At 35.4% G+C, this 20,207-nt stretch overlaps 1 protein-coding gene across 6 annotated transcripts in view; it reads right to left on the bottom strand.

Moving 5' to 3' along the window:
• The window catches only part of ARHGAP32 (Rho GTPase activating protein 32), a 297,156-nt gene that overhangs the window by 101,658 nt on the left and 175,291 nt on the right, over window positions 1-20,207 (bottom strand). For all 6 annotated transcript variants that reach the window (XM_045080353.1, XM_004763903.3, XM_004763904.3 and 3 more), the window contains one exon: window positions 15,172-15,258. In XM_045080353.1, coding sequence (XP_044936288.1) covers window positions 15,172-15,258 — 87 coding nt within the window. The remainder of the gene's footprint in view (window positions 1-15,171; window positions 15,259-20,207) is intronic.

Genomic DNA, 20,207 nt, shown 5'->3' with positions numbered 1-20,207 from the left:
TACAGTGGGTATCATATGTAATAGTGAGAAACCTGAAGCTTTCCAAATTAGATCAGGAACAAGGTAAGGATGTCCCCTCTCTCCACTGCTTTTCGACCCTCTACTGGAATTCCTAGCTAATGCATTAAGGCAAGAAAAGGAAATAGAAGATATACAAATGGACAAGGAAGAAATTAAACAGCCTTTGCACACAGAAGACATATCATTTGGGTATACACTACAAAATAATTATCTAAAATCCTTCTGGAACTACTAAGTGATTATACCAAAAAGCAGAATACAAAGTTAATATCCAGTCAACTGCTTTCCTAGGCGCCAAAATGAATAAGCTCAATTTGAAATTAAAAACACAATAGCATTTATATCAGCACCCTCCAAAAAAAGAAAAAGTTAAGTCTAAGTCTAAGTCTAAAAAACTATGTACAAGATCTATATGAAGAAAAGTATAAGTCTCTGGTAGAAGTAAACAAAGGACTAAAATATTTGAGAGCTATACCATGTTCAAGGATAAGAAATCTCAATATTGTCAAGATGTCTATTCTGCCCAACTTGATCAGGATTGACAGTGCTATGCCAATCAAAACCAAAGCAAGTTATTTTTGTTAATATCAACAAACTGTTTCTAAAGTTTGTATAAAGAGGCAAAAGACCAAGAATAGCTACCACAATATTGACAGAGAAGAACAAAGTTGGAAGAATGACACTAAGTGATTTCAAGACTTATCTGAAAACTACAATAACCAAAACAGTATGGTATGGGCAAAAAAAATAAAAACACCAATGTAACAAAATAGAGAGCCCAGAAATACCTAAATATCATCAACCAAACTTAGACAAAAGAGAAAAGGCAATAAAATAGATAAAAAGCTTTTTCAAAAACTAGTGTTGAAAAAATCAACAGGGAAAAAATATAAATATAGCCTTATAGCTTTCACAAAATCACTCAAAATGGATCACAGACCTTAATGTAAAATGCAAACAATAAAACTCAGAAAGTAACATGGGAGAATACAGGGATGATCTTGGGTTTGGTGAGAGACTTTTTAGGAAACAACACTAGAGGCACAATCCATGAAAGAATTGATGAGCTGACTGTCGATGAAATAAAAATTTTCTGCTGTGTCAAGACACCATCAAGAAAATGAAAAAACAAGTAATAGACTTGAGTGAAAATCTTGACAAAAGATTTTTCTGGTAAAGGACTATTATCCCGAATATACAAAGAACTCTTAAAAATCAACAATAAGAAAACAACTGATTTAAAAATGGTCCAAAGACCTTAACAGACACCTCACCAAAAAGATACGTAAATGACCATTAAGTATATGAAAAGATGTTCCATATCACATGTTATCAGGGAAATGCAAACTAAGATGAGATACTACTGCACACCTATCAGAATGGCAAAAATCCAGAACTAGTAAAACCAAATGCTCACAAAGATGTGAAGCAACAGGATATTTATTTCATTGCTAGTAGGAATACAAAATGGTAAACCCACTTTGGAAGACAGTATGTCAGTTTCTTATGAAACTAAACATACCTTACCATAGGTTCCAGCAACTAGACTCCTTGGTGTTTATCAAGTAAGCTAAAAGTTATGTCCACACAAAAGCCTGCATGTGAATGTTTATAGCAACTTTATGCATGCTGAAATTTACAAGCAATCAAGATGTCCTTCAGCTGGTGGATGTAATGTGGTAGTGTATGTAAACTGTGGTAGATCCAAGCAATGGAATATTATCCAGCACTAAGAAGAAAGAAACCATGAGAAGACATGGAGGAAACTTGAATGCATATTACTAAGTGAAAGCCAAGCTGGAAAGGCTATATACTGTAATAATTCAAACTATATGACATTTTGAAAAAAGACAAAACTACAGAGACAATAAAAATATCTGTGGTTACCACTGGTTAGGGAGAAGTGAAAGATAAATACAGCACAGAGAATTTTTAGGGCAATGAAACTATTTTGTATGATACCATATGGTGGGTATATATTATTATAAATCTGTCCAAACCCACAGAATGTACAACACGATGACTAAACCCTTGGTGACAAAGATATGTAGTATCAATTGTAACAAAGATACCAGGTTGGGGGGAAAGATGTCCATAGTGAACAAGGTTGAGCATATGTGGGGATAAGAGGTATACAGGAACCTTGAACTTTTCACTAAAGTGTTCTGTGAACCTAAAACTATTCTAAAAAATATACTAATTTTTAAAAAGTAGTCATGTTTTCTTCTTTCTAAGAAGTTTACTCAAGGAACTAAATAACCACCAACCACAAAAATGCAAAAGAACCTAGAAAAGTAAGTGGTGGTATGGTGGGGGACTGGATGTCAAAATTCAGTCAAAATTATACAACAGTGAACTGATTTCTTTCGATTTTTTAAAAATGTTCTTATCCCAGTAAAATCTTTTCTTTTAAACAGATTATCATTCACAAAATTAAAACCTCAATATAGTTTGCAAATCATCTAAAACTTTTAAATTCACTGAGAAAATTCTAAATATAGTAAAATACCTCCCATTTTAGCAGATACGAAAGAACCTGAAATTTCATATGCAAAAATTTCAGATGCAGTTTAATCATCAAATTTCCAAATAAACTGAATAAAATACAATTGACCCTTGAACAACATGGGGCACTGACCTCGATGCACAGTCAAAAATCCACATATTGGGGCACCTGGGTGGCTCAGTGGATTAAGCCTCTGCCTTTGGCTCAGGTCATGATCTCAGGGTCCTGGGATCATATTGGGCTCTCTGCTCAGCAGGGAGTCTGCTTCCCTTCCTCTCTCTCTGCCTGCCTCTCTGCCTACTTGTGATCTGTCTGTCAAATAAACAAATAAAATCTTTTTTTAAAAAAAAAAATCTACATATTAAGTTTTGCTCCTCCAAAACATAACTTCTAATAGTCTACTCTGGAAGCCACGGAATAACAGAAAAAGCCAAAAAGCATATTTTATATGTTATATTATATACTATATTCTTTTTTTTTTTTACTGTATTCTTAAAGTAAGGTAGAAGAAAGAAGTGTTATTAAGAAAATCTTAAGGAAGAGAAGATACATTTACAGGAATACACTGTATTTACTAAAAAAAAAAAAATCTAGGGGTGCCTGGGTGGCTCAGTGGGTTAAAGCCTCTGCCTTCGGCTCAGGTCATGATCCCAGGGTCCTGGGATTGAGCCCTGCAATGGGCTCTCTGCTCAGCAGGGAGCCTGCTTCCCCTCTCTCTCTCTCTGCCTGCCTGTCTGCCTACTTGTGATCTCTGTCAAATAAATAAAATCTTTTTAAAAAAAAAAACTATGTGTAAGTGGAATCATGCTACTTAGACTGGTGTTGTTCAAGGATCAACTACAAATGATCAGAATATTTTAGAAATTTACTTCTTTTATAAATAAAACACAAACAATTAAAAAAAACTCATTATGTGTATCTGCCTAAATTTTTAAACTTCTAATTTACTGCTAACTTCTAACCTTAATAGTTATTACTATCAAGTAATTTTTGTTATCCAACCAGTAACAAGATATCAACAATTCTTGATAAGGCTAAAAAAGGATGAGAGAAAAAGAAATCACTAATGTACAGAGGAACAAATTTCTAAGACAAAAATGTGTTCTTCTTCCTCTCATTACTGAGGACCTACACAGTATGAGAACTGGAGTAAGCATTAGAAATGCCAGAGAACCATCAAACCTCTGATTTCTCAAAATTTATTTCTACTGAGAAAAGTAAGTGTTACTGAAGTAGCACTGAAATGGAATGTTACACACTAGTTTCAGGGGCACAACACAGTGCTTCAACAATTATAAGCATTACAAAATGCTTACCACAGTAAGTGTAGTTACCATCTGTCATCGTGCAATATTACTACACTCCATGATTTATGTATTTTGTAACTCCCTTTACCTATTTTGCCCATCTCACCAACCACCTCCCCTTGTCAAACATCAGTTTGTTCTCTATAATTGAGTCTATTTCTGTTTTGCTTTTTAGAATCCACATATAAGTGAAGCCATATGGTATCTGTCCTTCTCTGTCTGACTTATTTCACTCAGCATAATACCCTCTAGTTCCTTCCATGTTGCCACAAGTAGCAAGCGCTCCTTCTTTTTTACGGGTGGATAATATTCCACTGTGTATATATATGCCATAACTTCACCTGTTCATCTATTAATAGCTGCCTAGGGTTGATTCCATAGCTTGGCTATTGTAAATAATGCTGTAATAAAAATAGAAGGGCATGTATCTTTTTGAACAAATACTTTTTAAAGTAAATAAATACATAAGTAAAATAATTATAACTTCATTCTGTGAGGAGATTAAACAAGAACCTACCTCAGGGAAGGCAGTCAGGAAAAGCCCTTCTGAGGAGGTGGTATCTAAACTCTAACCTAAAAACTGAGAAGGCACCAGACACAGCCAGTGCAGTGTGAACGGAGTTACAAGATGAGCAATATTCAACATTTTATAGTAGGAAAGGACTTAGTCAAACTGAATGAAAGTCAGCGTGACCAGAACAAAGAAATGAGCAGACTGTCGTGACAGGATGCAGAAGAGGTAGGCAAGATCCAGATCAGGTGGGACTTCCACAGGACTTGGTTAGCAGTTTGGGTTCAGCTCTAAATACAGTGAAAATTTATTGAAGAGTGTTAACCATGAAGATAACATTTTCAATTTACATTTTACATCACTCCAGCAGTTTAAAGGGTTCTAAATGATTATAGGATACAAGCACAAATACTAATCACAACATCCCAAAAAGATACAGCACCTTGGGCTAGTTTGGTAATAATATAAATGGAAAAAGACAAATTCTAGATATATTTGCTGTTCTTTCTGAGAAGAACAGTCCTCACCCATGTCCATGGAAGTCCCTTTATCATGGAAAAGTAAACTGAAAAAGAATAAATTCTCTCTTTAATGGTATGATGACGTTCAGTAAAAAAAGAATGATCTGAAAAGAAAATGAACTGATTTAACCTCAGCAGGGCTTTATCCTAGATATAGGACTTTACATAAGTTACTTAACATCTATTAGCAACAGTTTGCTCACCTATAAAATGAAAACAGTAACACATTTCACAAAAGAGTTACAAGGTTGGGATGTTTAACAAAACCTATCTATATATTTTGTTCATACACAGATGTTCTACAAATGTGATTAGACATCCCCACCCTTCAATAAGGCCTTTTTTTTGTAGACTAAATGGAGGAGATATTTAATACCAAGGAATGCATTTCTGATGGTGGAATTTCAAGCAGGAGATATTTTGAGGCAGGAAAGCATTCCCCTAAAGCCAACTGTTTACCCCACCTACCAGGACATAAAGGAGCTTTCAGAGTACAGTAAATATTTATAAAAAACTTGATCCTCAGAAAAAATAGACTATTATATAATGATGAATTCTCATTAAAATACAAAGGTAGTTAATACAATCCAAACACAATAAACCATTCATTTCAACCGGTCTAAAGCTTACAATGAAACAACAACAAAAAAAATAGGACTTTATTAAGCAGCAATTTCTTACACTAACAAAACTATACTTACAGAAAGCAAAGATCATAAAGGATTTTCCTTAGGACACATGTTAAAATAAATTCTGTAACAGCTAGGTTTAAATTTGCTATTTTAAAATCAACACTTAAAAGCTAATGTTTGCTTACTTGCTAAAGAATAAAACAATGGAACACTGAGTGGCAGGGAGACTCATTACCATTGACATTATACTTTTAATGATTTATTCTAAGTAATAGGGCTCAATTAGTGTGAGGGTTTCTCTCTTTTTGAACTTTTAAAAATTACTGAATATTCAACACTTGAGACAGTAAAAGTTTTTCTAGTATCTTCTTTGACATGAGACCAGATCTCCTAGAATTATTATTAATATTTATTAAATTCAAACTAAATACATTATGCTTTCTGAAAAGTAAGGAATAGGCAGAGAAAAAATCAGTATGATTTTTAGAAAAGATAAAGTATTACCATTCAGATCAATATCAAGACACAGGAGTGTTTTTTCATCCACACCGGCCAATCTGTTTATTCTACATAATACTCTTTTTCAGTTTGTGTACTTGAAAAAGAGAATTAAAAAAAAAATGGAAGGAACATTTAAAAAATAATATTCTTACATTGGTAAGACACTTTATTCTAGATCATGATTAGTATGAAAGGCAGGGCACTGGGAGCTTGGGCAAGGCATTAAAGATCTATTTTTCAAAGCATTTGAGTCACTTTTTTTTTTCCAAGATTTTATTTATTTGAGAGAGAGAGAGAGAAAAGGAACACAAGCCGGGAGGGAGGCAAAGGGAGAGGGAGAAGGGGACTCCCTGCCGAACAGGGAACCCAATGTGGGACTTGATCCCAGGATGCTGGGATCACGACCTAAGCCAAAGGCAGATGCTTAACCAAATGAGTTACTCAGGCGCCCCCTGAGTCATTTTCAGAATGGTTAATATTCACCTGAGACACAGCAATGTGGTTAAATGAGACTGTATGACAGTTATCTGTTCCACTGCTTCAGGCCCATGCTATACCAGCTTATAATATTGTAACTATCACTCAGACTACATCATAGCCTGGGATCGTAACCACTTGGCCTGGACTACCTCCCACAGGGATTCTTGAGGCTTCCACTTAAAGAGCCTCTAAAGACTTCCCCAACCTGAGAAAGAAAACAGACATCCAAGTCCAGGAAGTCAAGGAAGCCCCAAACAAGACAAACCCAGAGATAACCACACCAAGACATATTGAGAATTTAAATAGCAAAAATTAAAGATAAAGAGAGAATCTTCAAAGCAATAAGAGAAAAGCCAGTAGTGTGTATAGAGACTACCCATAAGACTATCAGCTGAGTTTTCAGCACCAAGCTTTCAGGCCAGAAAGAAGTGGCATGATATATTCAAACTGCTGAAAGGAAAAAACCTACAACTAAGAACTGTTTAAGTTTTCATACAGAATTGAAGGAGATATAAAGTTTCCCAGACAAGCAAAATTTTAAAAAGTTCACCACTAACCTGGCATTACAAGAAATGTTCAAAGTATTTCTTTAAGCATAAAGGAAAGGGCCATAACTAAAAGTCAGAAAATTTTGGAAGAAAAAATATCACTGGTAAAAGCTAACATATATAAAGATGGTGGATCGATCACTTATAAAGCTAGTACGAAGGTTAAAAGATTTAGTAAAATGAACAATATCTACAGTAATTAGTAAAGGGATACACTAAGTAAAAAGAAAATATGAAGTTAAATACATAAAACAAGAGGTGGGGAGTAAAAATGTAGTACTTCTTAAATGTGTTTCAATCTAAGGGACCACCAGGTTAAAATGGACTGCTATATACAAAGAGTGTTACATACGAACTTCATGTTAAAGACAAAACAAAAAACTACAATAGATACACTAAAAATAAATAGAAAGGAATCCAAACATAACACTAAGAAGTCAAGTTACAAAGTAAGAGAATAAAAGAAATACAAAACAATTAGAAAACAATTAACAAAAAGGCAATGAATACAAAATTATCCACAATTGTTTTAAATGTAAATGGACTAAATGCTCCAGTGAAAAGACAATGGCTAACTAAATGGATAAAAATGTAAGACCCATCTATATGCTGCCTACAAGAGAGTCACTTCAGACATAAAGACACATACAGGCTGAAAATGAAAAGAAGAAAAATAATACCCCATGTAAATGTAGCAAAAAGAAAGCTGGTACAGCAATACTTGTATCAGACAAAATACTTTAAAACAAAGACTATGGCAAGAGACAAAGAAAAGTATTACATAATGGCTGAGATAAATCCAACAAGATAATGTAACAACTGTAAATAGCAGACCAAAAACAAGAAACTGACAGTAACACAATAACAGTAGGGAACTTTAATATCCCATTTACATTGATGGATACAGTGTCTAGACAGAAAATCAATAAGGAAACAATGACTTTAAACAACACATCAGACCAGATGGGCTTGACATACATATACACAGAAAACTATCAAAACAGCACAACACACATTCTTTTCAAGTGCACATGGAACATTTTTCGGAACATATCATGTTAGGCCATAAAACAAGTTTAAAGTAAGTGTTAAAAGACTGAAATCATATCAAGCACCTTTTCCCATCATGATCGTATGGAATTAGAAATCAATTCCAAGGCAAAAATTAGAAAAAACACAATCATTTGGAGGCTAAATAACCAACTGATCAGTGAAGAAATCAAAGAAGCAGTGAAAAAAATACCTGGAGAAAAATTAAAATGGAAACACAACTGTTTAAAATTTAAGGGAATAGCAAAAGCAGTTTTAAGAGGGAAGTTTAGACCAATATAGATAGGCCTACCTCAAGAAACAAGAAAAATCTCAGGGCACGTGGGTAGCTCAGTTGATTAAGTGTCTGCCTTTGGCTCAGGTTGTGATTGAGCCCTGTGCTGGACTCTGTGCCCCAGGGAGTCTGTTTCTCCCTCTCCTCCCCACTTGTGTTCTCTCTTGCCATCTCTATCTCTGTCTCTCAAATAAGTAAAATCTTTATATAAACAAGAAAAATCTCAAACAATTCAAACTTACTCCTATAGAAATTGGAAAAAGAAAAAGAAATAAAACCAAAGTTAGAAGACAGAAAATAATAAAGATCAAGCAGAAAGAGGAAATAAAAACTAAAAATATGAGAAAAGATCAATGAAACTAGGAGTTGGTTCCTTGAGAAGATAAACAAAATTTGTAAACTTTTAGCCAGGGATGCCTGGCTGGCTCAGTTGGTGGAGCCTGTAACTCTTTATCTCAGCGTTTTAAGTTTGAGCCCCATACTGGGTATAAAGATTACTTAAAAGATAAAACAAAAAGAAAAACAAAACAAAACAAAAGCAGACTAATCAAGAAAAAAAGAGGGAAGTCAAGTAAATAAAATCAGAAATGAAAAAAATTACAACTTACAATCCAGAAATACAAAAAATTATTAGACTACTACAATTAGTTAGACAAGTTAGACAAACTACAAAAAATGGATAAATTCCTACAAACATAAAATCTTCCAACACTTCATCAAGAAGAAACAGAATATTTAAACAGACCAATTACGAGTAATGAAATTCAATCAGTAATGGAAAAATTCCCAAGAAACGGAAGTCCATGGCCAGATGGCTTCACAGATGAATTTGAAAAAAAAAAAAACCATAAAGAAGACCGAATGAATACCTAGCCTTCTCAGCCTGTTCCAAAAAATGGAAGAGGAAGGAATGTTTCCAAGTTCATTCTATGACTCTAGCATTACTGTGATACCAAAACTAGACAAAGACGCTGTAAAGAAAGAAAATTACAGACCAATATCCCTAAAGAATGTAAATGCAAAAATCCTCAACAAAATATTACACAACCAAATTCAACAGCACATTATAAGGATCATACGCCACAATCAAGTGGGATTTGACAGGGATACAAAGATGTTTCAATAGCCACAAATCAATCAATATGATATACTACATTAACAAAATAAATAAAAAACCATATGACCATTTCAATAGATGCAGGAAATGCATTTGATAAAATTTAACATCCATTCACGATAAAAACTCTCAAAAAAGTGGCAACAGAGGGAGCATACCTCAACATAATAAAGGTCATATATAACACTACTACAGATAACATCGTACTCAATGGTGAAAAGCTGAAGGCTGTTGCTTTAAGATCAGTGACGAATCACGAATGCAGTCTCAACCCTTTTATTCAACCAAGTACTGGAAGCCTTTGTCATAGCAATCAGAAAAGAAAAAGAAATAAGAGGAATTTTAATTGCTAAGGAAGAAGTCAAACTGTCATTATCTGCTGCTAACATGCTGTAAATATTTGTAACACTATACATAGGCAACCCTAAGGGCTCCACTGGAGGAAAAACTATTAGAAATAATGGATGAATTCAGTAAAGTTGCAGATATAACATTAATATAAGAAATCGGTTTCATTTCTATATACTAATAACAAACTAGCAGAAAGAGAAATTAAGAAAACAATCCCATTTGCAATTGCATCAAGAATAGTAAAATACCCATGCATAAATTTAATCAAGGAGGTGAAACAGCTCTACTCTGAAAACCAGAGGATATCAATAAAAGAAAGGAAAGAGGACATAAATAAATGTATAGATACACCATGCTCGTGCTTGGAAAATTTAATATTGTTTAAATGTCTATATTACCCAAAGAAATCTAGAGATTCAGTGCAATCCCTATCAAAATAGCAAGAGTATTTTTCATAGAACTAGAACGAAAATTCTAAAATCTGTATGCAACCACAAAACACCCAGCCAAATAACCTTGAAGAAAACCAAAGCTGGAGGTATCATGCATCTAGATTCTAAATGACACTTTCAAGCTATCGTAATCAGAACAGTATAGTACTGGCACGAAAAGAGACAGAACAGAGTAGAGAACCCAGAAATAAACCCATGTGTATATGGTCAATTAATCTATGACAAAGAGCCAAAAACACACATTGGGGAAAGACAGTTGATTTCATAAATGGAAGTATTCTAAAGAATACTGGACAGCTACATGCAAAAGAATGAATATGAACCACTTCCTTATACCATATACAAAAATACACTTAAAATAGATTCAAGACCTAAATGTAAGACCTGAAGCCATAAAACTTCTAAAAGAAAACACAGGCAATAATCACTCTGACATCAGTCTTAGCAATATTTTTTTGGATCTGTCTCCTCAGACAAGGGCAACAAAAACAAATATAAAAAATTGAGACTACAGCACATTAAAAAGCTTTTGCCCAGAGAATGAAACCATTAACAAAATGAAAAGACAACCTCCTAAACGGGAGAAGGTGTTTGTAAGTGATATGTCAGACAAGGGGTTAATATCCCAAACATATAGAGAATAGAGAATTCAAACAACCCAAGACATACACACAGAACAAAAATCTCATTTAAAAAACGGGTATGGGCACAGGACCTGAACAAACATTTTTCCAAAGAAGACATATAGATGGCCATGAGATGCATGAAAAAATGTTCAACATTGCTGATCACAGGGAAATGCAAATAAAAATCACATTAAGAGGTTACTCCCACCTGTCAGAATGGATAATATCAAAAAGACAAGAAATAATGGATAATATCAAAAAGACAAGAAAAGGAGTCCCCATGTACTGTTGGTGGGCATGTAAATTGGTGGAAACACTATTAAAAATAATATGGGGATTCCTCAAAAGTTTAAAAACAGAAATACCATATGATACAGCAATTCCTCAACGGGCTATTCACCCAAATAAGATGAAACACTAATTCAGAGAGCTATTGTATGCACGACTTCACTGAATCATCTTTACAATAAATGTGACATGAAAGTACTAAGTATCCACTGATGGATGAATGAATAAAGAAGTTATGGAATATAGGTGCATGGAGTATTACTCAGCCAGTAAAAAAGAATGGACTCTTGCCACTTATGACAACACAGATGGACTTAGAAGGTGTTATGCTAAGTGAAGTAAGTCAGACATAGAAAGACAAACACCTTATCATTTCATTTATACGTGGACTCTAAAAAACAAAACAAATAACAAACAAAACAGAAACAGACTCATAAATGCAAAGAACAAACTGATGGTTGCCAGAAGGGAGATATTTGGGGGATGCATGAAATAAGTGAGGGGGATTAAGAGGTACAATCTTCCAGTTATAAAATAAGTAAGTCACAGGGATATGAAGTACAACATAAAGAATAGTCAATAATAGAGTAATAATTATGTATGGTGAGAGATGGTGATCATTTTGTACTGTATGTAAATGTCAAACCACTCTGTTGGTATACCTATAACTCAATATAATATTGTATGTCAACTATACAGTAAATTAAGTAATTAACTAGTATTTACAGAGATTTTAGTAACATGGAAGAATGCTTTATAAATTAAAAATTGTGTAAGGTTATATATATACATATATATGTGTGTGTGTATATATATATATATATGCCTGTATTCAATTATAAAATACAACTATGTAAAACAAAGCAAAAATATGCAAAAATATAAACGGGCAATCTCAGGACAGTAGTTTCATGGCAACTTTCTTTTTTTTTCTCCACCTCCCATATTTTCCAAAATTTCTAGAAGTATTTTTATCCTAAAAACCCATAAACCCACACTTTTAAATCAGAAAAAAGATACATATATGTCTTCAAATATGTATATATGAATGGTACCTAGACTCTCTCCACTTATGTCATGCAAAGAAATTTGACTGTCACTCTCAATACATTTCTGTAATTCTTTATTAACATTTAGGATATGCTTACACATTTCAGAGTAGCTAATCAGTTATAAATCATATCAGAAAATGACAGAAGAATCGGGGGGAAAAAAAAAAAACACTAGACTGAGGTTCAAATCCTGGTCTTTCTCTTTAATTTTACGACCTTGGGGAAGTTATTAACATTCTTGAGTCTTAGATTCATCATCTATAAGATGAAAACTGGACTATTTACCTCACACAATTGTTGAAGGAATGAAATGTTGTACTGTGTGTCATAATATCTGTACACTAGACACATAATCGAAATGCCTACTGAATTTGGATCACTTCAGTATGAAAGACATGGTTTACATTTCTGAATTCACAATTTAACAAGAAATAAAAACCTAAAGGGCAGAGGCAAAAGCAAAATTAAAAGGTTCAAAAATAAGACCTAAAAGAATCAGCAGTACTTAACTTCAAAAAAAAAAAAAAACACAGTTGTTTAAATTGGCCATTTTCTAAGATTGAAGAACAAGAGAAGAGTAGGTTAAATAAAGAGAACTTCAAGGATACTTTAAAAATTAGAAATTAGTAAAAATATGCAATATATGAAAAAATATCAGCAGGTAATGGTGATCGTATCTTATCTGAAGACTAAGTAAGCTATCTCTTAAATCTGTTCTAGATTGTGAATTCCACTGAGATGCAGAAAAAACTGGCAATCAGATCTTTAGCAGTTCCTGCTAAGATTTCATATAAAGTTAGGAAAGTCACATCAGTAATTTGGGCCTCAATTTCCTCATTGGCAAAAAGAGAGGGCTTGATTATAAGTCTATATATTATTAGTTATTAAAAAAATATAGGATTCCAATTTAATATGATTTATGACCGACACATTTGGCAAGGAAACAGAAAATAAGCCATGGGGGTGCCTCAATGATCACTTATAGTACTGCAGAGAAGTGCAATGGCATTATTACATTGCAGTAAATTACTACTTTGATGTAATGAGTACTATACTGAGTAGTCTTAAATTTTTTAAGCAGATTGACAAGATACTTACAACCAGGAAACAGCCTAACTAGCTAGATCACTAATTCATGTAAGTATAATCAAGTGACAATTATACATTCTGACATATGGTTCCAAAATATCATGCTTACCTTTTGAAGGTCACCTAAAAAATAGCATAAATGTTTGTAATATTAGATTTTGCTTATGAGAATAAAACTATTTGCATTGTCAGGTCATATGGAAATTAATAGTGAGAAGAAAGATGCTAAAAGATGTTAGGTTATAGAGGGATTAATTAATTACATGTCAATAATGACATGTCAATCATGTACTGCAGATAAAGAAGATATCATTTATATTTATGTATGAGTAATGGTTCACCAAAATGTATGTGTTATTTTCACTTAAAAATTAAGTCACGATGGGGCACCTGTGGCTCAGTCAGTTAAGTGTCTGCCTTTGGTTGAGGTCATGATCCCAGGGTTCTGGGATCAAACCCCACACTGGGCTCCCAGCAGAGTAGGAAGCTTGCTTCTCCCTCACCCCCTACTTATGCTTTCTCTCTTCTCTGTGTAAAACAAAATTTTGAAAAAAAAATTAAGTCATGAAAAGAAGCATTTTATGAAATATGACACGACACTTAGTGATTCAGAGCTGCCTACTTCCTCAAAGGAACTGAGATGATACACAATAAAACATACATTAACAATATGAAACTTTGGCCATCTTATTTATAAAATATATAAATAAATATATATATATAATTATATATAAATAAATAAAATATAAAACAAAATTTGTACACAAATTTATAAATAAGATGGCCAAAGTTTCATATTTGTATACAATTTCCAAATTGTATACAAATTTATAAATTTTCAATTTCCAATCTCATATTCTGACACCAATAAATAAAAGCACTTAATTCTGAAAAGTTTTCTTTAAAATCACTAACACTAGGAGCTGAGGTATTTCCCATATGAGATGACCATTAAACTTTTCAAGATTATGTAATTTTTAACTTCGGGTACAAGATTAACATTTGGGGGGGGGCCCATAAATGCCCCTGACTCTTTCCCAAAGAGAACTAAAAACTTCGCACAAAAGAAAGCTTTTCTCAAAAAACAGTTACTTTACAATCACTAATCAAAACTACACGTAAGGCTTAATTATAGTGAAGTAAGAAAAAGGAACTAAACTACTTACATGGTGGAGGAAATAGATGACTTCCTCCAAATCTCATTAAGAGAAGTCACGGTAATTATCCTCACAAATGTTCTAACACTAAGAGTCAAGAAACAGTATCTTCCTAAAACATGCACACATGTACACACACTATATCCACTACAGCAAAACTTCCTGCCTGGTAGGAAAGTGAGCATTTCAGGCAGAGACGTTTGCTCTTTTACTGTAAGAGGTGACCAGTAGGTGATTCATTTAATCTTATCATCAATAGAAGATGTATTTCCTTTACTCTTATAAAGAAGAGTTTTCATTTAAGTTTGTAAATTGAGTATCTGTAGGACTGATTCTATTAATTGTTTTAACCCTGAGCACATGCAGAATTGCCAATACGACTGGGAGAAAGAATAAAACGAAACATCTGTGTTGCCATAGTCACTGTTATTTGTCCACAAATGTCTAAAGCCTTAAAAGATTTCTAAAAATGCAGACAGAAGATATACAAGTTACAATACTAAACTGGGCATTCCATGTACTTTTGTAAGAAAACATTTGTCCCTTTTTTAAAGGATACCGTTTATTTTCTTAACCATGGTCATACACAGTCCAATTTCATTTCAATACCATACGAGTCTCTTTCTGTGAATTCTATGAGACACTGTAAAAAATGCATTCAAAGGAATCTACACATCCACAGAAATACCTGACAAGCGATGTGCACGAGGTAGACCAGCTCTTTAGATTCACAGCCGTTTTTCATTACTTCATTCTGTTCTTCTGAAAGTGAGAGCTATGTCAAAAGGGGGGGGGGGAGAGAAAGTCATGATTAATGAACACAAATAAACGAGGCATTCAGTAACACTTAAACCCTCACACCGACTCACTCTGAGATATGCCTTTCAATGGAACTCTGCTGCTTATGAAGATAAAACAAAGAATTCAGGATGTTTTCAAAAATATGTTTCTAAGTATTGGCTTCATACTTTAAAGTAGCACAACTGCATAACAGCAGTAAATAAAATATGTCCATTCAAGAGAAGGTCTTCACTCCCGAGTTTATTTAGCACATATGTGACAGGATGGCAGTGAGGGCACTGACAGGCAGCATGGGCAAAGTGGGTGAAAGACAGCTCGGACTCATGCCAGAGATTGGAAACTGGCTTCCCAGAGAACAGTCTGGGCCTGCAGACACGTGTTCCTTTAGACTTCTCATGTGTATCTGAACATCAGATTTTATTTTATTTTCACCTGAACCAGAAGCAAGAATTTAGAAACTGAGTCATTTCATATGAAAAATACAGATTTCTGGCTTCTACTAGAAAATCTGAAATATTAGACCCATATTCTCATCTGAGCAATAACCAGCTGGAACTGAAAAGTGACCAAACCCTTTAAATGAGGTATGTATTCTCCAAACACTTTGACCCCAGTGCCTAGGCTGAATGGTAACTGTCCATCATCATGCTGTTTGCTTTGTTATTTTTTCATGCACTACTCTCTTCTTGCATTTATATCAGACATCTGTCCCACCTAGGGATGTGAATTTGCCAACTCTGCTCTAGAGACAGAGCTCAGGCTCTAGAACCCTGAGTTCACAATTGTCACTAACTAGCTGTATAATACTGACATACCTACTCAATCTCTCCTTGGGAAAATGAGAATGATTAACAGTACCTATTCTCAAGTTTGTCAGTATCAAATGAGATAATGCACTTAAAGTGTTCACCAAGACGCCTACTACTCTTAAGTGCTTAATGTTACCATCATTATAGTTAGTATTATTAAAAAAAAAGATAAACACATATTTTCTATTTTGAGAGCAGAATGACAGAACTATTTTTAAAAACATTCTGGTATTAAGTAGAAACTTACAAGATAATGATCATTCTCACACCAACCAAAATAAGCCAGATTAACTACAAAATTATACTTTTAAAAAAAGAATTAGATGAACTAAAAAGGGAAATGAACATTCATGAGACAGAAGAGACCCACGGACATGCTCAGGAGCCTGGTAAAGATGCAGAAGGAAAAAGAACCTGCATGAGACAGGGTAAGGAGAAACCAGCCGAACGCTCAAGACTGTGCATGGACTGGAGTAATGAACGAAAATTCCACAGAAACCTTGTAGCAAAGAGTTAATACCCACCAGACCCCAGGTTATAGGATCAATACAGCCTAGGCTGGGGGAAGAGCAGCAGGAGCCCAGAGAAGGAGGAACCTATGATGTGTGTGGTGTCTCCCCAGCACACTGCAGCTAACCACTGCAGACAGGGAGCAGGTCAAGAAGGCTCAGAGACTGCCTTCTGGGGCATTCAAGAGATTCAACAACTAAAGGCTGGCACAGAAAAGCCAGGAGAAACACCTGAAGGCAACCAGAGCTTCAGAGAGTAAGCAGCAACTCTACACCAAGGTTCACAGTAGGACAGACAGAAGCAAGCTCTGTGTTTGCACAGGAGATTGGGGAAAGGACTGGAGAACAAAGAGAACTAGCAACCAGGCACAAAGAGACAGAGAAAGAGCACATGCTCTCCCTCAGTTCAGAAAACTGGTGGCTCAGCAGTAAAGCACAATGAGATCTTTAGATATCTCACCAATTTTCAATTCCCCTCAATGGAGGTTAAAAAAAACAAACAAACCAAAAAAAGCCCCACAACTCCTGAATATCCAAACCACAAGGAAGAGTTTCAAATTTTAAAATGGCCGTAAATTCAGAAGAAATGAAGACTAGAAATAAAATCAACCTTCTTAAGAAGAACTAGGGCGAAGGAGAGAGTGAGGAAGAGAAGGAAAAACTTCCCCCAAAAGGCAAAGGTGGAGTGGACGTAACAGAAAGGGAGGATGGTCAGATGGTGTGGACAGTCAAACGGTCTCAATAAAATGGTTGGGGTGGGGGGCAACTCCAAACTCCATTCCCTTCACAGAAAAACCAGCAGTAACTCTCACAAGCAACTTTCTTAGTAATGTAGAATACAGTAGAAAGTTTACAATCAGCATGAGACAATGAATCAAGAAAAATGGTGACTTCTGACTTGCAGGAGAGCTCCGTGGTATTGTTACCCACACTTGCTCCTTCCCTTCCCATCTCAGCAACACTCCTGTCCACAGCAGCCCTAGCGCCCTCTGCTCCTTGCGTCTGGAAGGAGCAGAGACATCATTAATAAACTACTGTATTTGTCTGTTCTGATCTGCCTTGCATTTACATGAAGGGCTGACACAAAGAATACGTTTCTTTTTCACCTAAATTGGAATTCACCCTGGGGGATTTTAAAAAAATAGCATCGTTAAAATATTGCAAAGTGAACTAAAAGTCTTCAGTCACCTGAAGCAAAAGATTATAGCTAAGACATAATATAGATTGCTTAACGTCCAGGAGAAAGAGATGAGAAGAGAGGTTCCTTGGGAAATGAGAGCATTCAAAAGTATGTGTGTATGGTGGGGCATTTAGAAAGCCATGAATATGTTTAGAGTAGGACACACGCACAAAAGACATAAAGATTTCTTAAGCTTTCACCTCTACCCTCCAGGCTAAGACAGAGCTGTAAAAAGCCTGGTTAATTGTTGAATGAGTCTCTTAATACAAAGGAAATGTGCAAAGACTGGCTTATTATTTATTTTCTTTATTTTTTATTTTTAGTTCTGGGCATTCAAGGAATTCCCTAACAAAACACTATCTGAACACAAGTAAAAGAAGAGACATCTGTGAGCACATAGGACACAGAACACAGTCTTTTCAAAAACAGCCTGGAAAAGTCGCTAAAAACACAGACTGCAGCCCTCAAGATCAAAAACAGCATACCTGTGGTAAGAGATAGAATCTGATTTCCATAGTTACCACATTATAATATCCAAATGTCAAGTACGCAACAACAAAATTCACAAAATATACAAAGAAACAGGAACATATGGATAATTCACAAGAAAAAAAATAAGAAACAATATAAGCAATATAAGGACCTAACAGATCTCAAATGTACTATATAAAACACACTCAAAGAGCTCAAAGAACTAAGGGAAACCTGAAAAACAATGTATAATTAAATGAAAATATCAATAAAAAAAAGAAAAAAAGAGAACAAAAAACAAATTTGAGGAATGAATAAAAATTCTAACTAAAGGGATCAACAGCAGATTTGGGCAAGAAGAAGAAACAGCTTACTTAAAGATAGGGTAAGTCAAAATACAGATTTCCCCCACTATCCAAAGGTAGAGCGTTCCTTTGAAACCTTTTAAAAGCCAAAATGGTATGAAGCAAAGCGTATCCTCTACTTTCCAAAAGTCTGCATTATACCACCTTACTTTTATGAAAGACCTCTGTTAGTACCTGTTTTCATTAAGAGAAAGAAATCCCAAAAGGATTTTCACTTTTATCAAAATAGCCATTACTGTACTAACATTAGGTCTACATCAAAGCAAAGTAGTATAACACTAAGTTTCAGAAAGCAGGAGAAACCTGAATACTGTTCAAATAACAGAAAGAGAAAGGAATTTTAAAAAGTAAAATGTTGCTCAGGAACCAGCAGGACACATTCAAAAAGACCAAAACATACATTGTGAAAATCCCAGAAGGAAAGAGAGAAAGACATAAAGAGATTATATGAATAGTGATGTCAAGAAGACGGAAGAATCAGTGAACGCTAGACCACCTCTCCCCACCAAAACAGACATTAGCAACTATCAACACATAAGAATTTGTTTGTGAAAATCCTAGAACTTGGGAGGTGAGGCTAACACAAACACTTAAGAGCAAAAAACTGAGAAAAGTCATATTAGAAGGGAAAAAGGAGTAGTTTCGTAATGGCCATCACCCCTTTCCTAGGCCAGCACAGCAACACACTGAAAAGAATTCCCTAGGGCTATGGTTTTTCTTTAGGAAAAAAAAGAGCCCTAGAGAGATATCTAGCATCCCCAGTGCTGAGGGGTGAACTTCAGGAGGCCCATTTCTGTCTTGCCTCACAGGGAACACTGAAGGAATTGACAGGGGTAGACCACATGGGATCATTTTGTAACAAAGAAAGAGGATGGGGCACAAAGAAACTAGTCAACGAATATTGGTAGTGGACAGGACCCTGCTGGCAACCTTGCCTGATAAGAAAGCCCCACTTGCACCTCTACCCATCTTCAGAGCCAAAATGGTAGGCAGGTCAGCTCAGGGGACACAGTCATCAGTTTTGCCTGGTTGGGGTCTCCAATCAAGAGATCAGCCAACTAGAGAGGGCAGTCAGTGATCTTACCAGACTGCAGGGCCTGGCCTCCAGGCAGCAGCACTCAGATGCAAGACACAGCCTGTGACCCTGCCCACCCTAGGAAACCAGTCAGTGAACACTCTTGATGAGCCACAGCCAGAATCCCTGACCAGGGAGAAAATCCCACCAGTTACCATGCCCAAATACAGCAAAAGATGTGCATATCCTCCATCATCACAGAGACCAGCCTGTGTCCCTGCCCAAAAGCACAGATAGCCTTTAGCCTCCCTTAGTCATAGGGCCCAGCCTGCAGACCCACCAAAATATAAACCCCAGTTTGGCATGACCTGGCCATTCAGTACCAAGTGTGGCACAACTAACCAAGGATGATTACTGAACCCAGCCTGCACCTATGTGCAATCACAGCCCTGCAAGTGGTCCTACCTGATGACAGAGCCAAGCCAGCAATCCACCTGACCTCAAAAGATGTGCGGGGGTTTCATCTATCAGAGACCCCAGCAGCAAACACTATGTACAGATGCAACCAGCTGGC

Source organism: Mustela putorius, unplaced genomic scaffold, assembly GCF_011764305.1.
Source record: "Mustela putorius furo isolate JIRA1106 unplaced genomic scaffold, ASM1176430v1.1 tig00000460_pilon_pilon_pilon, whole genome shotgun sequence".
Lineage (NCBI taxonomy): Eukaryota > Metazoa > Chordata > Mammalia > Carnivora > Mustelidae > Mustela > Mustela putorius.
Note: the sequence above shows the minus strand (reverse complement) of the source record. Positions and strands in the feature narration are given on the sequence as shown.